Below are 20,239 nucleotides of genomic sequence, written 5' to 3'. Positions count from 1 at the left end.
CGTGCGTGCGTGTGTGTGTATTTTCTCTAGTTGCCACACACACACACATCGCTTGCAAACGCTTCTCTTTCTGGCGCACGGGTCAGTTCGCCCTGCCAACGTACCGTATTGCGAACGGGTGATTAAAATCGACACGCACACAGCCAAACGGCGATTCGAAAAATTCAACGGAATTATTGCAACTGTCAAAACTGCTTGCTTGAAAACATTTTGTATCGAAACAATTTTCTTTCCCATAAAAGTCGTCAATCGCGGTGGGCAAATTATGTTTTTGTTGAGAAAATTAACAGAAAAAGTAATTTTAGTTATGTTTTTGCTTTTTACAAACACTCTACAAAGTAATTAGATTTATGTAGATTAATGAGATGCTTTAGTCGGTGCAATAATTACAGTAAACATGCAAAGAAAAAAATCCAATAAATGGCATCGCCCACTTTGGAAGTCGGCAAACAATTCATTGCACTTGTACTTCCAGTGTAGTTTTGCGTGTGTTGCTTAGAAGATTTCCCATTTTCTTTTGCTGTGCCAAACGTGACCAAAATGGAGCAGGAAAGGCCGTACTACGCTGTATTCGCTGGACTGTGTGCCTCATTTGCAAGTCTGTTTGGCAAGTTGACCGCCAACAGTGGCCGCCTGCTGGAACATGCTGGACTCACCGCGGTAAGCACTCGGAAGGAACCTTTGCTCGTACTGGCACTATTCTCTCACTGGTTTAAAACACACAAAGACACCCTTTCGCGTGAAAACCACCCCTAAACATAAATCCCTAATTTCCGAGAAAGAGATTTGCAGCTGTCAAATGGCTCTGTTTACGTCGCACCTACTTTGACAGCTATGCTGGCGCCATAGGGAAAAGAAAACACACAATGGCTGGTACGGCGTAGGGGTAGTGGGAAGGGTGCGTGCGGTCAAAAGAACGCTTGTGTTGTGTGTTGCATCCCCCGAAGAAAAATACGCTCTTTCAGGCAGGTTGTTTTTGGAGTGGCCGTTTTTTGTTCGGTTCCAATCACCCGATTGACGGAGCAGCAAGGCGCGCGGGGGACACTGGGCGAGCTGGCAGGGAACACTAGCACAGCAACATGGGACCGACCAAAATCAGCCCGGAGGACCAGTCCTTCAACATCACGTTCGTATGGGAGGTGAAAAAGCATCCCTGCCTGTTCGACTCGAGCAATCCCGACTACAAACAGCAGACGCTGCAGGAGCGGGCCTGGCAGGCGGTCTCGGACGCGGTCGGCGAAGGGGTGGACACATGCAAGAAGCGGTGGCGCAATCTGCGCTGCTGCATGACCCGCTACCAGAAGTCGGTGCGCGACAACCCCGACCAGGCGCGCCGGAAGCCCTACTACCTGTACAGCCACATGCAGTTCGTGCTGCCGTACCTGAAGGCGCGGGAGGAAACGAGCACCTACGAGCAGGACGAGCCGACCTGGACGAAGGGCGAAAGCGAATCGATGAGCAAAAACGAGGAGGAGGACGAGGACGAGGACGAGGAGGAGCCGCATGAGATTGAAACGATCACGGTGCCGGAGGAGGATCACAGCGAGCAGATCAAGGACAGCATACTGCAGTCGATCAAGATAATGCCGATCGGGCAGGAAGCGTCAACCATCACCGACCAGCAGCAGCAGCAGCACCACCAAGAAGTGCTACACACGGACAGCACCAGTGCGGCCAACACGACGACGACGTACGAAATCATTACCGCGCCACCGGTTAAGCAGCCGCGCCTTTCCCAGACCAGCGTCGGGGCGGTAAGCCCGATCGAAACCGCCAGCACACTCCAGTCGGTGGCAAACGATTCGAAGCGAGACCTTGTGGCGCAGCGCCAGTTCTTCACCATCACCAACACCCCGATGCAACCGGCCAGCATCCCGATGCCCTGCTACACCTCCAACCCGATCACGTCCCAAACGCTGCACCATCAGCAGCCGCCGGCGCACCAGACGCTTGCGGCCCAGCCGCAGCTGCAAACGCAGGTCCCGCCCCACTTTACCTTCATTCCGAGCACGTCGACGCTGGCGACCGATGCGGATCACAACTTCTTCCAGAGCCTGGTGCCCGACATACAGACGATGACGATGGAGCAGAAGCGCAAGCTGAAAATTGGCATCCTGCAGCTGATCGACGGCATTCTCAATACGTAAATATCTCACATCGGTTCCACCGCCGCGGGGATTTGTACGTTTTTTATTGTATATTGTGTCTGTTTGCAGTTGATGCAGTTGAAACAGGAATGTGTAGGGAATAGGAAGTTCAAACACAACTCTCGATTAGTTCGAAGACGCAAAGTGCAGGGAGCTGCTAGAAGGCATGAATTGGAGAGGTCAGCTCTAGGCGCAATAGTAGCTGTTAGGGCAATAGTAAATAATGTGAATGAAATAGTATCTACACCTAGGTACAAGCTAATTGAAGATAGATCGAGAAAAAGAATTGTAAAAAAATATTTTAACGTAATAGATAGTAAGATCTACTGTGTGCGCTACTAACCCAATCTCCCGAATCCGCATCCTCCTATCCCATTTCTCGAACCTGTAGCACCCTTTACCGTCGACAAGCGCTGCGACGATATCATAACTTAATCATACTCATAATTTCTGCAAACCATTTCATAGAATAAACTTTCCGAACGATGATGTACACCTTTACAACTGAATCAAACGCTCTGGTCGTCTTGCTAACTTTCACCCGATCCATCTCTTTCCCGCTCTCTTAGCTGCCAGCAGGAGAAACCCTCGTTCAGGCTGTATGCCTCCTGACCATGGTCCTGCTTAACGGTTGCGTGTGGCGATTCTTCGTCAAAGCACTGCACGCTGGATCCGGGTCGACGCTGCGGGCATCGCTGGCCAGTGCCGCCACAAATTATGTCGCTTCGGTGAGAACTTGGCCGCCCAAAAAGAAGGGGGAAAAGAAGGCCACTCGGATTTAATTGCTCCTTCTTTTTGCAGGCCCTCCTCGGTACGGTGCTATTCAACGAGCAGAGCAGCCTGCTCTGGTGGCTTGGCACGGCACTGGTGCTGGCCGGTTTGCTGCTGATCATAGGCGGCTCAGAGGAGAAGGTACACGAGGACCATCCCGGTGGACAATCGAAACAAACGCCGAAAGCAAAGGACGAATAAAGTTGTATGTAACATTTTATTATTGCTTTCGTCACGGTGTCTTTCAAATGGATGAGAAAGGAAATTTTTAATTTCCCAGGTCTTATAACTTAAACTATGCTGTGTGTGTGCGCTTAAAGCGTGGTCCGCACGGCCGTGCGGATTCGCTGCACCGTGTTGGCAATCGGGGTAACGATCACATACAGCGCGACCGTACCGATCGCTATCACCAGCGTTAGCCGCACGTTGGCATCGTTGTCCTCCTGGAACCAGCGCGAATAAACGCCAAGCGAGATCGTGACAGTGGCGAGCAGGTAGGACACCGTGCCCACGATACCGTGCCCGAGCTTGCTGTAGATCGGGCGCATATAGTGGCGCAGCTGAAACGCATACTTCGTTGTAACGCCACCGGCGATCGATACGAGCGTGAGGCACACCGTCACCAGCCCGAAGATTCCGTGCAGCGTCTGGAAGTGGGGCTTACCGAGCCGTACCTTGTTGAGGAAGATGCACACGGACGCGATCGAGATGAGTACGCCGGCCACGGCCTGCAGCAGCCAGTGCAGGAACACCTTCGTGCGATGCTGGCAGCGGTGGGTGAAGTAGTTCGCTCCGGACATTGTCAGCACGGCCTGGGACATGAGGATCAGGTACTGGAAGAGGTTGAAGATCGTTTGTAAAACATGCAAAGATCATGAAACACACATCAACAAACACACGCGCACAGTCACGATCGGCTTACCCCAATGGACATGAACGTTGGGTGCCAGGAGAACAGCACCATCGCATGGTTGAAGCAATGATAGGTGATGAACCCGGCCACACCAAACATAAGCACATTGATCAACACATTGGCAAGCACTAGCTTTCTGCTGAAGGTGGCATTTCGCTCCACTGCCCGGTTGTTCGCGTTCCGATTGCTGGCGTTCCGTTTTGCACGATCCATCATCCCCTCGCCGGTGACGGTCGTTTCGTCGATCGAATCCTTGCGCTCGTCGTTCTCGTCGTCGTCCCGGTAGTCGGCAAACAGTTGCTCGTGTTCTGCGCTGGTTCCTTCCGGCTCTTCCCCGCCCATACTGGTGGCGTGCCGTGCGCCGTTCTGATACGTACCGTAGACTGGATGACGCGTTTGTCTTATCTCACGGGGGCTTGCGACAACTCCTGCCGTCGCCGCTGCTGCTGTTGCTGCGTCGTGGTTGTTTTGTTGCGCACCCAGTAAATCAGCTGTCGTGTTGAAAGGGGTTCGGTAGGGATGGTAAGAATGTATCAGTGGTAAAACAAAATAACGCTCTGTTTACAGTAATTTCTCCACTTCTTACGGGTAGAGCATGGAGTGAAACGAAGATCGCGGAAAGGGAAAAACTCAAGCATGGGTGATGCGGTTTACTCTACCTGTTGATCTGGCATCGGGAAGCAGTCGATCGTACGGCACCGCCGATGGTTGAAATTCTCGGTCATCTTTCCCCATACCGGTGTAGCAGTGTAGCTGGGTATCACACGCAAGCGCCACAACCGTACCCGCGTCTCAGAACAGCGCAAACGAAGGAATGATCGTGCGGCCGTCGCTGCGTGCAATTGGCGCGCCACCTTCATTATCACTCAAGTGGTGTCCAGAGGGGGGGGGGGAGAGAAAGAGCACTAGCAAATAATTTGTTTGCACAATGATTCGGTGCTTATCTTTGTGCGAAGCATTCGGGAGACTGTGCGGTTCAATACGATTCGGAGTCTCGGAAGCAATGGATAGATAATTCCTTTTAATCGGTCAACTTGAATGGACCGAAACTTGTCTGGAGAGCATGATCAAATGATTGTGTTGGATCCTTTCTTGTTACATGAAGTGGCAAGAGATTAATTCGACTAGCTCATAAAAATACCTCAAAATCGTATAATTTAACTTTTCCTTTTTGAATTCAGCCTGTTAAATATGAACTCAGAAACAGAAGAAAGAGAAACGAAACATTTCTTTATTTTTCATCTTATCAGTATGGTGTGAATGTGGCAACCGTTTTTGTAGTCTCTATTTAAACCTTTCACATTTTTTATACAAATTGATTGTACGGACGAGGTCGAATTTGTTTAATTGTTCGGAATGGAGTTCTAATGGGGAGTAGATAAGATTAGCTAAAAAAAAGTACGGAATGCGTACGTAGAGCGTACCGAATCTAAAGCAGCTTCAGATCGCCAATTTTAGTATATTTTTTTGTTCTCTGACACGTGCTTCAATGCCGGAGGTCCTTAGGGTCCCCGTGATGATATTGTTTTAGCATGAATTAGAAATTTAAAAAAAATCAACGAAAAAATATGTCTTCAGTTTTATGTTTAAGTTGACGACAAGCTGGGCCAAAACTAAAAGAAGAAAAAAAAGAATCAGCACAATTTTTAAAGTAGTAAAAAATAGTTTATTTCCATAAGTTCATAAAAATACGATCACGCGTATCAACTAGAGGTGTGAGCTCGAAATCGGACCTACATACGATTCCGGAGCCAATTTCGAAGTCGATTCCAGAGCCAATTCCGGAGCCGATTCTGTGGTTGGCTCCAGAGTCGATTCCGGAGTCGGTTCCGGAATCAATTCCGGGATCGGAATCAGCTCCGGAATGAGAATCGGCCCCAGAATCGGAATCGACCTTGGAATCGCTACTTGCTCCGGTCACGGAATCAGGATTGACTCCAGAAATGAAATTTGCTCCGCAATGAAAATCAGCTCTTGAATTGAAATACGAAGTTTCAGAAGTGAAATCAGTCCGGGAATCTCCATCTAGTCCTCTCCATCTAGTGATGGGCGGGTCGATCCGAACCTACAAAGCCATCCGTAAGCGAGCCGGAGTCGTTCGAGTTGACCCAAAAGATACAAATAGGTTCGGTAGGTGCAAGAAAGCTTAAGCGACTTCGACCCGTTGGTGCAGCGAGTTCGAGTATGGTCGGATCAATATAGGTTCAATACTCCACCAGAACTCACTGCACGAAATGGGTCGATGTCGCTTATGCTTTCTCGCACCTACTCATCATTCGGGTCGACTCGAACTCGTTGCACCTACAGGTCGGAATCGATTCCGACTGACTCGCACCCGACTCCGGGTCGGGTCTTGAAATGAATCGTATGACTCACCATTAGTAGCATCGATGGACTAAAACGCCTATTTTTATAGATATGTCGATACCGACTCCGATTCGAAGCCGATTCTGATTCTGGATTCGATTTAGATTCTAGAACTGATTCTGCAGCCAATTCTTAGCCATTTCCGATTCCGGACATACTATCCGGAATCGATTCCAGAAAAATGCGGAGTCAGATTCGATTTCGACGAAAACCTCATTTTCCCCATCACTAGCCCCAACCCCCACGTGTTCCACGTATTGCAAACGCTCTTGATTCCCTTTTTCCGAGGAACTGTTTTTTACCCGAAAATTGAACACAACTCTGCCCACTGTGCCCATCTCGCTCTGGTGTGGTTGTGTGTGCGTGAAGGAAGCAACCGGTAAAATTGCGCGCATTTTTCCCCCCGTATCAAAGGAGACGCTACATTTCTCCATCGCAATTCATACGTTGCTGCCCGTGAGTGAGGAAGTGTTCAAGTTTGAGAAGGCTTTAGCGCAACAAAAAAAGCAATTTAATCCAATATGAAGAAAAGTGAGTACAGCTGGGACAAGGGATAAATGTGGTGGATATGGAAATTGGAGTTGTTATTCCATTATTGCGTGCTCTCTCTCTCTCTCTCTCTCTCGTTCTTTGTGTTCCGTTCGCCAGTATCGAAATCGTCCCGTGCTGGGCTTACGTTCAGCGTTAGCCGCGTCTCTTCCACGCTGAAGAGGGGCAAGTATGCGAACCGGATCGGCGTCGGTTCGTCCGTGTACATGACGGCCGTGCTCGAGTATCTGGCGGCGGAGGTGCTGGAGCTGGCGGGTAATGCCGCGCGGGACAATCACAAATCTCGCCTGACGCCGCGCCACATCCAGCTGGCGGTGCGGAACGACGAGGAGCTGAGCAAGCTGCTGCAGGGGACGACCATCTCGCAGGGCGGCGTCATGCCGAACATTCATTCGGTGCTGCTGCCCCGCAAAACGGGTGCTAAAGCTGCCGGCAACAGCTCATCGCAGGAGAAGCAAAGCCAGGAGTATTGAGGAGGAGGAGGAAGAACATTTTGTCGAGACGAAGCCAGATGCCGGATCTCGGAGTGTTATTTTATTGATAAGGTTCTCTTTTAAAATGTATGTTACTCAGGAATAAGCATTGTAGTATGGTCAGTGATCAGTGAATTGCGCGCCATTTTGTATGCCATCTTCTCTATCGCTCCACGCATTCCTTAAACTCCAATCGCTATTAAGAATTTACGAATGTACAAACAGTCTCAATTCGATCGATATGAATAAGTGCAACAAATGCCCTCGAATTATTTACAATGCTGCAGGGCGGTTTATGTGTGCCAGCGAAAGCGTTTGAGCTTCATCGATCCGTGCTACGGCATAAATACACATTGATTCGGCATTATGAAGAGTGCAAAGTAAGGAGTCGAGTCAGTTTCTTAATAAATTTTATATACAAAAAAGCTCACGCATTTCTGTGTTCGTTTGCTTCGCGTGATTTTTTCATGATAATTTAATCTATTTTTGATCTCCGCGACCTGAGAACACTAATTTCTTTAACTAGCGAGCCGTTTTATATGGTTAAAAGATAAGATAAAAGATACATCACTCACAGATACAGAAAGTAATAAAAGGGCGCAGGTAACTAATAATAATTTAAAAATACGCCACAAAGACATATTTTGTGTTCGATTAACTCCTCAAGTTCCCTCGACTCGCACTGTGCTTAATATTCTATCTAACGATGCAGTACTCCACATTCTTCTGCTCTCTCTCTCTCTCTCCCTCCAGACTCACGGACTGCCCATATCGACAATTTTACAATTCCTATTCAAATATCCCATCTCGCCCTCGAACAGCACCTCGTTGATGAGCCGCTGGGAAAAGGTGGCCTGCAGCCGGTTGAACGAGCGCAGCTTGTGCGCGATCAGCTTCCCGTACACATCGAACTGATCCTCTGGGTGGTCGGACGGTGGTTGTAGCGTCGCGTCGGCATGATCGATTGGTTCGATCCGCTCCAAATACTCGATCCGTTCGGCAGGGGGGGTTGTGGGTAGTTTACGCTTTTTCGACGGGGACCGATTTACCCTTTTGGAGGACGATGATGCACCCGGTACGGAGGGTTCGGGTCGATCCGGTGCGGGTGATGTGTAGCGGGCAGGCGTATCGGAGCTAAAGGGATCATCGCCTTCCGCGATAATATCATCCTCCCCAGGCTCAATCTCGTCAAGATCGTTCCCAGCATCGTCGTGATAGTGCGGCGTCTCTTCGCCTTGCTCCAGAGCTTCCTCACTGTCGTCGTATTCCTACAAAGGAAAGGGAGAGTTTTTAGCGTGTTTTTCCTTCTCCGCAATTGCAACCGAAATCCCGCTTGTACCTGTTCCTCATCCTTCAACATATCCTGATCGTCGTCGGTAGTGCTGGTCGGTTCCTTCAGCGTCTCGTGCTCGGACAGAAAGTCAAACAGATAGAAGTACCATAGCGTCGGCTTGTACACATCGTCCAGAGTGGTACCGGTGCGGATCGAGTTTTTCAGCTTGGCCATCTCGCGCCGATAGCTCGACCGAAGACCGTACAGCTTCTTCTTCACCTCGTCCCGCGTTGCCATCCGGTCCACCTCCCGGTACTTGGCGACCAGTGCATCGTACGCCTGCTCTCTTTTCGCTCGATCCGAGTACTCCCGTGAGCCTACCTTCCACAGGCAGGGAAAGCTTTTGTACAGTCTTATAAATTCGGTAATAAAGCTACGCGAAAACAGACGCAAATCGGCCATGATCGCGTATGCGAGCACTCCCAAAGGGCTTGGACTTTGTTTACCAACAAAACAGAACAGATTAGCTGTCAAGCGGTCCCGCTCGGGCAGCTGTCAAACTGGGCGATGTAAATTCCGAAACCAGCGCCGGAAAGTGGTAAAAAAATGCTACGACCCGAGGTGGTGGAAAAGCTGGAGTGTCCCTCCGTCGGGCTGGCCACCTCGTGGGCGATTGGACGGCGTAGTGTTCCATGCGAAAGTCTGGCCGAGTGTCAAATCCTGTTCAAGCGGCAGTATTGGCCATTCCCGAAGGCAAAGATCGGCAAGAGCAGCACCAAGGCAGCGAAGCTCCGCGAGCAGGGCAATGCGGCGTACAAGCAGTCACCGGACGATCCGGCCAAAGCGCTGGAGTTGTACAACCAGAGCATCGCCATGGCCGAGGAAGGTTCGGCCGATTTGGGCCTTGGCTATGCGAACCGATCGGCCGTGTACTTCAACCGCAAGCTGTACCGCGAATGTTTGCAGAACATTGAGCTGGCCCGGCGTCATAATTATCCCACAGAAATGAGGTCGAAGCTGGCGGATCGTGAGCAGCGCGTTAGGGAGCAGCTGAAGGAATCGGGCGGTAGCTGCGCGGCGGCGAAACCGAATGCCCCAACGCGCCACTGTTCGATAAAGGCCTGTCTGGAGGTGGGCGAAGACGGAGAAGGCATTCGAACGAACCGTAGCCTGGAGGATGGCGCGAAGGTACTGGTGGAAAAACCGTTCGTACTGGTGCTGGAAGCGGAACTGGCCTACCAGCGGTGCGACTTTTGCGGCGCAACCAACGAACACAACCTGCGACCATGCACGGGCTGCACCGGCGTGATGTACTGTAGCGAGGAATGCCAGGAGCAGTCGTACCAGCGCTACCATCAGTTCGAGTGTGAAATCGTTGACGATCTGCAGCTACTCTTTCGCGGCCCTAAACCGACCCGAATGTTTCACGTAGTGTTGCGTCTGTTCTGGCACGCGGTGCTACTGTTTCTCGAGGATCCGGAAGCTTTTCTGCGGCGCGTGGAGACGCCGGCCGAGCTGGAGCAGTATCGCGATCCGTTTGCGCTGGAACCGACCGACTATGTGCTGCATCTGCTTGCCATCTACAAGGATCGGGAACCAAACCCGGAAGACAGCAAAGATATGACGGGTAGATGCGTAACACAGTTCATGGCGATTCTCATGTACGCCATCGCGGTGAAGGAAAATGTCTCCCTGTGGTCCCGGCTGCAAGCAGTGGAGGGTAGCGAGAAGCTGCCCCATCTGTTGTTCCGATTGGTGCAGAGGGTTGCTGCGATGGATCACAAGATGGAGGGTGTTACCTGCTTCTATCCCTTCACCCGTCGGCTGCGGCGTTCGAGCACATCGAACGCGAAACAGTCGGTGGACGAGCAGCTGCAATCCGTGGTCGTTCTGACGGGGCCAGTTGCCGAGGGACAGGAGCTAACAATCCCTGATGAAGAGTAAGCAATGTTGTACCATTTCAGAAAAAATAAAAAAATATGACAAACTTTTTTATCCACAGAAAATCGGGGCAAAGGCGCAACGAGTAACGCAGCAGGCGTTTTCACTACGCTAAGGATGTTTCGTGGACGGTTCCTTTGAATTGGGTGTGTACGTCGTATAGCAAAAAGAAGAAAAAGAGCATTGAATTGTGTATGCCATATGATTCACTGTGGCCGTCCTTTGAAAAGGTATTAATAGTTAAAGCGAATTGCTTGGAATAACTTCAACGAACAAATGCTACGGAACTGAAATAAACCGTCAGTTTGAACTCGCACCCGTTCCGGAGCTAGTAGTTTATTTTACTTTTTACGCTTTATCGCTTTTTAGCAATATCTGATTATTCTTACTGCATCTCTATCCCTCTCTACTTATCCTTGCGGTCTGCGTTCAGAGAGTTCACAATACGGTTCACCTCGCTGGCGACCAGATCATCCAGCACGAGCCCATTCACGTCGATAAAGTTGGCGACCGACTTAGTGACCGTTGCTTCCCGAATGCCGCGCGAATCCTTCAGCTGCACCGTCAGCTCGTACTTGTCGTCGTACTTCTTCATGTCGGAACTTGCCTGCCATCGTTTCACGGCACCGCTGGCATCCTTCTGGTTGCCCACGACAAAGATGCCCTTCTCCACGTACGTGGTGTAGACGGTCAGCACGCCCATCAGGAAGAAGTAGCACAGCACGCACACGATCAGCACGGGCTTCGAGGCGGGAAACGAATACTGATAGTCGTAACCGAGCGCAACCAGCGCAATTGCAACGGCCATCGCACAGATGAACAGCCGCCCGTCGATGATGGCGAAATGCTCCTTCATGTTGCTGTGCTCCATCAGCGCATTCTTCACCGAATCATCCAGCGCGTGCTTCACCGCTGTTCCGTCCCATTTGTTTATCTGGACCACCTGGTGAATGTTTGGTTTGCGGAAAATAGAAGCATACAGAAGCAGATAAGTTTTCCATTCGTTTCACAAAATCTGTGACGTGTCCCTGTGTTTGGTGCGGGGGACAGCACAGCTGTAATACTCGTGCCTCACCTCTTCCTCCTTAGCAGGGACCGTTTCCGATTGCTTTTTGTTCTTGTTGGACATACTGGAGCCGGGGTGCAAGGATCGGCAGCCTGGGTAGTTGTATTTATCAAAAGTTTACAGGAGATTCGGTCAATCCAGCCGGCAGGGAATATTTCTGTTTTCGATTTTACTGCCAGCAGTGCTGCCAAGAAGTTGATGACGCTTCCGCGTTTGACAGGTACGGAAGCCAATTACCCAAGGAGCAAAATGAATACAGATGCTTTCATGGGGAAATTTACACATGGGGATATTTATTTTTAGCAATGTTGTTATGGGTTATATTATAACAAAATTCTATTTTTTTTAAATAATTAAGTGATTCAATAAAATTGAGTTGGTCTTATGTCCTTTATACATATGTAGTTTAATGATTAGGTGTTGTGGGAAATGAACTAAAGGTAGAAAAAGATAAAAGATAAAGATAGAAATAGAATAAAGGAATAGATAAATGAAAGATAGAAAGTTATGGCGATAAATTTATAAGAATACAGAGCAGAGAAAAAAGAGAAAGGGAAAGATAGGAAAAGAGGAAGTTACAGAGGCGATTCAGAAGAAAGAGATTGGAAAATTTCAATTTAACGAAGGAGAAGTGAGAAAGAGAGAGAGAGAGAGAGAGAGAGAGAGAGAGAGAAAGAGAGGGGGGTAGAAGATAGAGAGATACACAGAGTGTAAGAAAGAGATAGAAAAAAAAGAGAATGCGAAAGTGTTACAAAAAGTAGATAGAAACGGAAAAAGACAGAGATAAAAAGGATGATTCAAATCATTTTTTATTTTTATTGACTAAAAGTTAATAAACAAGAGATTTAATTTTCGCTGGAGTTAAAAATCTGATGCCTGTTTTTTTTAAGTTTCGCATTCCCTCGCACCACTAACCCTGCAAAAGTCTCAGCAGCAAAAGTAGCAGCAGGCGCAGCAAGTGTTTTCCGAATCGGGTTCTCCGCGCGCGCCAAAACAAGCGCGAGCGCTCCGTGCACTTCAGTCGTAGAAGAGAGCTTACTGCGAACGGTCGTAGTGTCTGCGCGCCGCACGAAGTTTCAGTCAACGTCTGTGCAACAACACGCCGGTCGGTGTTTCTGTAACGGCAATCGAGTGTAGTGTGGAAATCAAACGCCATCAAAATTGAATCTTTTTGTAATCGTTTATCGTGTGTGTGGAAGCAATTGTGACGAAAAAACTAACAAGCAGTAGTGTTTAAAACTAATGAAAAGAAGATTGTAGAAAAATCTTTGCCAATTCACGTGTGTTATACAATTACCGAAAAGGCTCGATTGAAAGATTCCATTGATTTTGATCTTAAAAGGCAACAGAGAAAGTAAACAGTGCGTGTGTACGTGTGTGAGTGTGAACAAGTGAGGGAAAAGAAATTGAAAAAAAAACCGTATCGCGAAAATCTCCCACTTTCGGAGAATTATTTGTTAACGGTGTGTTTTGGGGGAAAATCGAACGTGCGGAAGTGCAGTGGTGTTTCCCCGCTCAATCGAAAGCGAGTGTGTCTCCGTGCGTGTGCCTTTCAGTACGCATCTGGCCGGCATTAAAAGGTGTTTGTTTTGCTCGTCTTTCGATTTGCTTTGGCTTACTTTCTACCGGTGGGCCTTCTTGGGGCGCGCGCAAGAGTAATTGCGTTGCTAACGAAAAAGCAAAGAAAAGGCCCACAACCCATCGAGTGCCGCTCGAACCACAATCACATTAGATCGGGCCTTTTTTCCGGCAACTGAGGTTAGCATCAAGGGCGCTCAAAACGCAAAAAATAATAAAATAAAGCACAGCGAAGGCAAGATTTTGGCAAATGACATGTGGAAAGCGAAAAGATAAAGAGAAAATGTGAATATCATTTTGCAGCTTCTCGCTATTAACGAAAATAAAACAAAAAGTATGCCACCGATGTGTACGGTACAATAGGTGTGTAAAGTGTGTGCGTGTATGTGCATGCGTGTGCTCATTGCTTAGTGACGGAAAACGACGGAATTTTTGGTGTGGTTTTTCGGTTATCAAGTGAAATCATCATAGCCATCCACCTGAACTAGGTTGGAAAAGTGACAACAGGACCGCGAACAACGGAAGAAAATTCCCCCAACTTGGTCTGGGACGGTGGGGAATTCCCATTCGTGGTGTTAGGTTTTTTTAATTGTTTTTGTTGCATCGTTCCTTCAAGTACAGGTAAGATAAAGAACGGTGTAAAGGATTTAAAATGTCATGTTATCAGCGCGCCCAGAGTGGAACAGCAAGGGCTATTGCCAAGCAGAGGAAGAATATTTCAAGCATTTCACCGCCTACTCTACCGTTTGATGGTTGCTAACGCCAACCAGTGAAGAAGACGCTATTATTTAATTGACACGTTCATGAGTACTTATCATTTGAAGATCTTCTTGTGACGCGGTATCTCCGTGGCTCTGTAGCGACAATTGTTTTATGTGATTCATAGCCCAATTAAATCACACATTATTGAGAAGATAAAACCAAGCAATAAAAGTGATCACTTTTCCTCTTTTTTAATTGGCGCAAATGTTCGTCGAAAAAAAAAAGAACAGAATTGCATCAGCAAAAGCAAAAAGTCGGCTCTCCCGCGGATTTTGTCCGCGACCGAGAGTCAAGTGGTAATTCAAATTCCTGTTGATGTACTTTGCACTACATAAAGGCAGAGTTTCAAAAAGAAGAAAGAAACAATTCCCCCGCTAATTTATGACCCGACAGCGGTCAATATAAAACGAGAATGTGTTAGTATTATGTGCAAAAGTGGCCCGCTTAATCGATCCCCCGGTAAAAACGCGATCGTCGCTCCAACAATACCGTTGTGAAACCGAAAAAAAAACAGTAAACTAGAGACAGCATGAAACAGGCGCGTTTGTTTTTGCATGAACCATTTCGACCTACACAATGTCGTGGTACTGTTTTTTTTTATCTGAATATTTTAACTGACAGCTATAAATCTGTGCAGCAGCAGACGATCGTGAATTTGTCGGGTCGAGAGTCATCTTTCACCGGTGCATGTTCAATTCAACGCCACAGTCGCAAGATAAGACAAGATAAGACAACACAAAAGTGATTGCCAGGCGCATCCAGAATGCTGGAACAGTCTGTGATGTGGTTTTAAATGACAATGCACTCATTTGGGGTCCAAAAATCATTATTACACAATTTGCATCTCAAACTTATTCGCAAAAAAATACGCAAAACAATGTTCGCAACCGCTACCACGTGCTTTTTATAGAAAGAGCACGACCGACAATTACCGTCTACATTTCGGTGATTTATCGAACCGATTGTTCGTAGGGGTTGATGCGGTTGATGTTGTGTTGACGAGTTTTTTTAATGTACATTTTCTCGCATCTTTTTTCAGCCTTTCATCAACGCCGTGACGCAAGCACGTAGTTACGAAGCGTCCTGCCCTAGCTTAATTTAGCCGTGGTTTTATTGAATTTGTGGAAGAGTTTTCCGCATTTGACGGCAGGGACAATTCCTGGAACTATTCCGGCACCAGCAACTAGCCCAGGTCCAGGAGACACTCCCGAGATTATCGACTCACTCCACTTTACGCCAGCCAGCCCGAGTTTGCTGGGAGCAGACAAAAATGTCCTCCTCGCCCCGACTAACCGGTTACACGCTGCGCCCCTCGGAGACGTCGACCACGGTGTCGGTAACGCTCAACAGCTGCGGGACGGGCATTAAAAAGCTTAGCATTAACGACAGCGTCAAGTCGGCGGGAAGTGCCAATTCCGGCGGCGAATCGACCGATCCGCTAGAGTCAGATTTTAGTGGCGAGGAGGAGGAGGAGGAAGAAGAAGAGGAGGAGGAGGAGCGTGATCTAGAAGAGGACGAGGAGGATAAGGAAGAGGAGGAAGAGGACGAGGAGGAGGACGGCGACGAAGAAGAGGAGGAAGAGGACAGCGTTCGGCAGGACCGTCGGCAAGGCGAAAGTGTACGATTGAGGTAGGTTGGGTGTATTTACTTAAATTTCCGCCCCGAAAAAATGGCGAAACTCTATTATCTGTAAGCGCAGTGAAGAAGTATTGGATTAAGAACGGGTTTGCTTTTCTTTTGCAATCCTTCACGACAGGTTAGCGGCTGGTGGGAAAGGTAAACACGGAACCACCAACCGGCAGCAACAGCAAGCCGACGACGAGGACGACGACGAAGACGACGAGGACGAAGACGACGAGGAGGAGAAAGCCGCCCTCCGTCGCAGTCCACCGAAAGGTACCCGCAAGCAAGTGTCCACCTCGTCCGCGGACGGAGACGAGGACGAACAGCAGGACGCAGGGCTGAGAGTGCAGCCGAAGGCTGCCAATGGTGCCGGAGGGAATGGGCGACAGCAACCCCGAGGTCCTGCTGTTGACGCTGACGATGGTGATGCTGATCGGCGCGGCGGCGATAGCGATGATGATGGTGGCGATCTATCTGATAAGAATAATAATATCGGCGCAGCTGTTCGGCGCAAACAACCGGAGGACTATGCTTTGGATGATTTTCAAATACTGAAAACGATAGGTGAGTGTCTTTTTTTCATAGTTTTCTATACTTCTTCTTATTTGATGTAACCTACGACCTACGAAGGTTATACATACCATAACACTGCTGACAAATATTTAAAAGGCTCTTAAAAACTTAATAACCTAGTAACCATTCACCCGATGGGATTGGGAATTGAACTCGTCCGAGCGACCACGTCGTAGCCAGTGTGTTTACCCAAGAGACCACCGAGCCGCTCGGTTTAATATCCAGCTATTAGGCTACATCAATGTTCAACATTGCATTTTTCTCAAATCGTTTTGCTGTGGTATGTGCCGGTGCAGATGAGTGAATGTCATAGTGAATCATAGTGAACCGATCGCTTTAAAATGCGTTCGATAAATTCATCACTAATCATCGCTTCCTGGAACGTTCGGAGATGGCCTCTTCATACAACAAATGCTGACCTCTTTCCAGCCAGCACCAGGAACAAAAGGGGCACGGTCGTAAAAATAAGACGTGATTTTTCACTTTCCTTTCTACATTCCCCCCTACCTTCTCCACAGAAGCAACCCCCTCACCAAGCACGTAGAGAAACATCATCAATTCCTAAACCATAACTCAGCGCTTATGGACTGCGCGGCACATGTGTGGCCGCTGCCGCATTTTCTCTTAAAAATTCTCCGAAGAACACCGAAGAAGCTGTTATTGTATCAGCTCTCGTGCGAGATGGAAGGAGGAGGTGGTTTCTCTCAGGCATAGCAAAACTAAGGAAAAAAGAGTTTTCATTTCCGTGCGAGCGAGATGGGAGAATCGCTGTCATAATAACAAAATATCGAACCTTGGTGCGTGCGGGAACGGTTGCGGTTGCCAGGTCGGTCAGCTGAGGGACGAAGACAAACACGTCCGTTGATCGAACATGGGATGGTGGCGTTGGAAAGCATTTTTTCGTGCCCCTTCTTCCGGTCGCTGCCGATGGCCTCCCTTTTGCGAATAAAAGTATATATATTTGCAGTATCACCATGCAGTGGGGACACTGTACTTCACGTGGTCCGCTGTAAAGTGGTGGCGGTATGATCGTAAAACATTTTTATTTATTATGACGCTGATCAGTCTGCGGGATTTTCCGAACACCGTGTCTCGGTCGTACAGCTTCAACTCTGCCTTTGCATTCGTGCATTTTGGGAGGACGGTGCCGATGCCAACACTTGGCGGTCACTTGTTACTCTGTTAGCGAGAAAGATCGCTATTCCGCTTCTGTACGAACGGATCCACCATGGTACCAAGGTCTACGATTCCAACGAGGCAAGGACAGGTTGTGTCTGTGGAAAGCTAGGTCAGTGAAACAGTTTACTAAAACAGACGGCCAAAATTAACCTAGCCCAAGGGAATGTACCAGATAGTTACTCATAAACTCGTTCTATATCGATCCGATAGCGGTGTTTCTAAAGAAAAGGTAGCTGGTATCAGGGTAAATGTGTACTCCTAACATAAACATACGACGGTCGTTTGGAGAACTATGGCTTCTGTTTTTCTTAGCAGCGGGAACTAAAACTAGGCACCAAGCCAACGGAAACTCTCTCTCTCCAGAAAGACGTCTTTGTAGAAGGGAAAGAATCTGTGTTTTTGTGCAGGATTGTATCTCTTCCTCTCTCTATTTTTGTTGTGTAGATAATGCAAGACAACCACCCAAAGCAAAGTGCAGAACTACAAAGTAGTTCTTCCGGTAAGCCGCATCAAGAATCGATGCCAAGTTTACTGATGATGGTGCCGCCGCTGCCGCTTGTACCCAGCGGTACCTTTCGTAGTGAGTTTGTGGAGCTGACTTTGAAATGCTTTTAACCGAACTGATGATTCGACCGCACGCGTTGCTTACGTCCATCACCCATCCATCACAGTGGCAAGTGTCATCCGTCGCCGTACGTTTGTTATGAATGAAAAAAGCAATCTGACAAGCGGTTCAGCTACTACAGCACCAGAGTAGTGGCGTATCTCTCATATGTGTGTGTGTGTGAGTGGTTGTCACACATCGTTCAACTTCAACCGGGCAGAGGGCAGTAATTTAAAGTGTGGTAATTTTTAAGCATGATACATACACACTGTACACATCAGTAGGAGTCTTCACTTTCACATGCTCCACTGGTGTTTTGGGACGGCCACCAAAGTGGTGAAGTAGTTCATCACCCCAAGACGCCATGCTTACCTGTCAGAGGAACAGACTGTAAGATAAGGAGACACCTACGAGGTGCAGATTGTACGCGCGTGACTTGTCATGTAATGTGTCGTACTCTGTTTCACTTTCTGCCTACGGTCTTACTCTATCGTGATTCTTTTTTGTTCCTCGTTGACACCACTGATAGCGTCCATCCGACGCGTTGGTCCTTCGAACCGGAACAGATAGTTAGCATCCCCGGCCGTGTATCGGTAGCGCCGTTGACAATGATATCCAATTAATTTGAACGCAAAAGAAAAGCTTTTTCCTGCTTCCCCCACGCACAAAACCTGGACGGTTTGTTTGTAGTCGTTTTCTTAGAAATCAAATCAATGAGCGCAATCTTTTCGCTCGCAGGCCTTTTCCTGGTACCGCGCATTAGAACAAGAAACAGCGCATAGACTGTGTTCACCTGCTGCGTAACACAGTTGCGTGGCGAATGCTTGGGGGATGGAAATTACCGAGAAGTTAGATAATGTGATCGATTACATCAGGTACCGTTAGGGAGACTCGTTTGCCGATTAATTGTTATTGGTTACTACTTTCTGGTTACTGATTGCCATGTGACAATGTTGAACGAAGAAACTCCAAATTAAGAACAACAAAGGGGACACAATTTTGCGTTACTTTATTCACGGCGGTTGCTGAAACCGTTTCCCCATGGCTTGTTGGATCTTTGTTTATGAATGCCTTTTGCTATGATCAAAAATAAAAACCAACGAGTGAGTGTAAAAATAACAACCAACGCTGCTACAATCAAACACACACACACAAATTCATTTTTTTCCCGACCCGAGAGGCGTCGTTCCGCTTTATCTCGAGGACAAACCTATGGAGTATCACAAATCAGATGTCCTTGCCTGCGTGGACTTTGGCCGTGCGCTTGCTGGTGGACCAAATAAACATTCCGAGACAAATCTTCAGACCTTTTCCCCGTTCGGACAGGTCTCTTCTTCCATGTTTTGCACGGTTTGCATTCGGAAAGAAATATGGATTATATGATTCTTATGTTGTTGACAAAGTAGCAGTGTGTGATATTCAGTTTGAAGTATGTGGGTTGGAAATCTCCCCCTTTTTCTGGAGCTGAGAGTGAGCGTGTTTGTGTCTCTGTTGTCATCTGTTACTGCGAGCTTCTTCCTCTCCGTATCGGTCCCCCACCAATCCCGCTCGAGGCAGATTGAAAATAAACTTACCCTGCCATCCATCCTTCCCTGTCCACCTCTGCTTCCCTGGCTCTGAATGCACGTTGTTTTATTGCGCGACATATGGCACGATGGCTGTGTCCCCCCAGCCAAACTGAAAAACACCTGTTGGCTTTTCGTTTGGATTGGATTCTGTTTTGGTTGTCCTCCGGGCCGGCCCATAACCGATGATGAACGGTGAACGGTCGTGCGGCAAAACTTGTGTCCACCGATCATAATCTGCAGGACGAGAGTCCGCCACTTTGGCCATGCTCGTATGGGGAGAGGAACAACGACAGCGGAAGGCAGCAGCATCGGTGGCAACTTTCACTCATCGAACGCAGCTGGAACGCATTAGATGTGTGGTTTTATGTGTTTTAATTCAGCCACAACCATCAAAGTGCACCAAAAATATACTATCTGACAGGGCTTAACGAACTTGCTGAGGGAGGGGGGAGTTGGTTGGGTAGAGATTTTCCACTCCTACGTACATGTCGTGGAGGATGTTGGCTGTGTATGTGCTTCCTTCCTGTCCTCAAGCAACACACGCTACCGAAAGAGGTGAAAGATTGACGATGTCAGCAGAATGATTGACTGACTGTTAGATCATGTCTTCGGTGCTTGCCCGGCTGACGTCGATCGCTGACGCTCGCTGTTAATCAGAATCGATCGATCGTTCATGATCAATCATCATCGACTGAATGCGGGAAGAGTGCACAAGGCTTAACCAAAAAAGGATGGCTTGAACCTGACTTTAGATGAATTTTATTTTGATTGAACATAAATTTGCTCCAATAAATTCTTTAACGTCTTTAAAATATGGTAAAATAATCTAAATGGGTAAACAAAGATTCCAAT

At 48.1% G+C, this 20,239-nt stretch overlaps 9 protein-coding genes across 9 annotated transcripts in view; 5 read left to right on the top strand and 4 right to left on the bottom strand.

The window, feature by feature from the left end:
* LOC120904627 (lissencephaly-1 homolog) overlaps positions 1-768 on the bottom strand; it is a 53,862-nt gene extending 53,094 nt beyond the window's left edge. Inside the window, exon 1 of the mRNA XM_040314788.1 lies at positions 657-768. The gene's annotated coding sequence lies outside the window, so the exon portion shown is untranslated. The remainder of the gene's footprint in view (positions 1-656) is intronic.
* On the top strand, positions 339-3,138 carry LOC120904633. The gene is made up of 3 exons (XM_040314798.1): positions 339-660; positions 2,717-2,875; positions 2,949-3,138. Exons 1-3 carry the CDS (start codon positions 541-543, stop codon positions 3,117-3,119), a joined length of 450 nt encoding a protein of 149 aa, XP_040170732.1. The 5' UTR covers positions 339-540; the 3' UTR covers positions 3,120-3,138.
* On the top strand, positions 871-2,656 carry LOC120904629 (arginine-glutamic acid dipeptide repeats protein-like). Its single transcript, XM_040314795.1, has 2 exons — positions 871-2,143; positions 2,217-2,656. Exons 1-2 carry the CDS (start codon positions 1,080-1,082, stop codon positions 2,218-2,220), a joined length of 1,068 nt encoding a protein of 355 aa, XP_040170729.1. The 5' UTR covers positions 871-1,079; the 3' UTR covers positions 2,221-2,656.
* On the bottom strand, positions 3,117-4,651 carry LOC120904628. Its single transcript, XM_040314794.1, has 3 exons — positions 4,491-4,651; positions 3,841-4,322; positions 3,117-3,751 (listed from the first exon to the last, which is right to left on the bottom strand). Exons 1-3 carry the CDS (start codon positions 4,564-4,566, stop codon positions 3,233-3,235), a joined length of 1,077 nt encoding a protein of 358 aa, XP_040170728.1. The 5' UTR covers positions 4,567-4,651; the 3' UTR covers positions 3,117-3,232.
* A 1,943-nt stretch (positions 4,652-6,594) lies between these two features.
* On the top strand, positions 6,595-7,650 carry LOC120902331 (histone H2A, sperm-like). Its single transcript, XM_040311008.1, has 2 exons — positions 6,595-6,729; positions 6,847-7,650. Exons 1-2 carry the CDS (start codon positions 6,720-6,722, stop codon positions 7,218-7,220), a joined length of 384 nt encoding a protein of 127 aa, XP_040166942.1. The 5' UTR covers positions 6,595-6,719; the 3' UTR covers positions 7,221-7,650.
* On the bottom strand, positions 7,614-9,002 carry LOC120902329. Its single transcript, XM_040311006.1, has 2 exons — positions 8,560-9,002; positions 7,614-8,488 (listed from the first exon to the last, which is right to left on the bottom strand). The coding sequence occupies exons 1-2, from the start codon at positions 8,953-8,955 to the stop codon at positions 7,976-7,978; spliced, it is 909 nt and encodes a 302-aa protein (XP_040166940.1). The 5' UTR covers positions 8,956-9,002; the 3' UTR covers positions 7,614-7,975.
* A 34-nt stretch (positions 9,003-9,036) lies between these two features.
* LOC120902328 lies at positions 9,037-10,750 on the top strand. The gene is made up of 2 exons (XM_040311005.1): positions 9,037-10,433; positions 10,496-10,750. Exons 1-2 carry the CDS (start codon positions 9,100-9,102, stop codon positions 10,521-10,523), a joined length of 1,362 nt encoding a protein of 453 aa, XP_040166939.1. The 5' UTR covers positions 9,037-9,099; the 3' UTR covers positions 10,524-10,750.
* On the bottom strand, positions 10,735-11,714 carry LOC120902330 (signal peptidase complex subunit 2). The gene is made up of 2 exons (XM_040311007.1): positions 11,510-11,714; positions 10,735-11,377 (listed from the first exon to the last, which is right to left on the bottom strand). The coding sequence occupies exons 1-2, from the start codon at positions 11,561-11,563 to the stop codon at positions 10,841-10,843; spliced, it is 591 nt and encodes a 196-aa protein (XP_040166941.1). The 5' UTR covers positions 11,564-11,714; the 3' UTR covers positions 10,735-10,840.
* A 792-nt stretch (positions 11,715-12,506) lies between these two features.
* The window catches only part of LOC120902222 (cAMP-dependent protein kinase catalytic subunit PRKX), a 48,445-nt gene continuing 40,712 nt past the window's right edge, over positions 12,507-20,239 (top strand). The window contains exons 1-3 of the mRNA XM_040310788.1: positions 12,507-13,699; positions 14,880-15,469; positions 15,597-16,027. Of these exons, the coding sequence (XP_040166722.1) occupies positions 15,111-15,469; positions 15,597-16,027 (790 nt within the window). The 5' untranslated portion in view covers positions 12,507-13,699; positions 14,880-15,110. The remainder of the gene's footprint in view (positions 13,700-14,879; positions 15,470-15,596; positions 16,028-20,239) is intronic.

This window comes from Anopheles arabiensis, chromosome 3 (assembly GCF_016920715.1).
Source record: "Anopheles arabiensis isolate DONGOLA chromosome 3, AaraD3, whole genome shotgun sequence".
Lineage (NCBI taxonomy): Eukaryota > Metazoa > Arthropoda > Insecta > Diptera > Culicidae > Anopheles > Anopheles arabiensis.
The sequence above is the reverse complement of the archived record's forward strand: the minus strand, read 5'-3'. Positions and strand labels throughout refer to the sequence as shown.

Bases quoted from the DNA above. Each gene is read 5' to 3' on its own strand.
- LOC120902328 (XM_040311005.1), top strand. From the start codon at position 9,100: ATGCTACGACCCGAGGTGGTGGAAAAGCTGGAGTGTCCCTCCGTCGGG. The intron at 10,434-10,495 runs GTAAGCAATGTT...TTTTATCCACAG, and splicing joins CTAACAATCCCTGATGAAGA to AAAATCGGGGCAAAGGCGCA.
- LOC120904629 (XM_040314795.1), top strand. From the start codon at position 1,080: ATGGGACCGACCAAAATCAGCCCGGAGGACCAGTCCTTCAACATCACG.
- LOC120902329 (XM_040311006.1), bottom strand. From the start codon at position 8,955: ATGGCCGATTTGCGTCTGTTTTCGCGTAGCTTTATTACCGAATTTATA. The intron at 8,489-8,559 runs GTACAAGCGGGA...TTTCCTTTGTAG, and splicing joins TGTTGAAGGATGAGGAACAG to GAATACGACGACAGTGAGGA.
- LOC120904633 (XM_040314798.1), top strand. From the start codon at position 541: ATGGAGCAGGAAAGGCCGTACTACGCTGTATTCGCTGGACTGTGTGCC. The intron at 661-2,716 runs GTAAGCACTCGG...CCGCTCTCTTAG, and splicing joins AACATGCTGGACTCACCGCG to CTGCCAGCAGGAGAAACCCT. The intron at 2,876-2,948 runs GTGAGAACTTGG...TTCTTTTTGCAG, and splicing joins CCACAAATTATGTCGCTTCG to GCCCTCCTCGGTACGGTGCT.
- LOC120902330 (XM_040311007.1), bottom strand. From the start codon at position 11,563: ATGTCCAACAAGAACAAAAAGCAATCGGAAACGGTCCCTGCTAAGGAG. The intron at 11,378-11,509 runs GTGAGGCACGAG...AACATTCACCAG, and splicing joins TCCCTGCTAAGGAGGAAGAG to GTGGTCCAGATAAACAAATG.
- LOC120904628 (XM_040314794.1), bottom strand. From the start codon at position 4,566: ATGGGGAAAGATGACCGAGAATTTCAACCATCGGCGGTGCCGTACGAT. The intron at 4,323-4,490 runs GTAGAGTAAACC...TCAACACGACAG, and splicing joins TCCCGATGCCAGATCAACAG to CTGATTTACTGGGTGCGCAA. The intron at 3,752-3,840 runs GTAAGCCGATCG...AACCTCTTCCAG, and splicing joins CAACGTTCATGTCCATTGGG to TACCTGATCCTCATGTCCCA.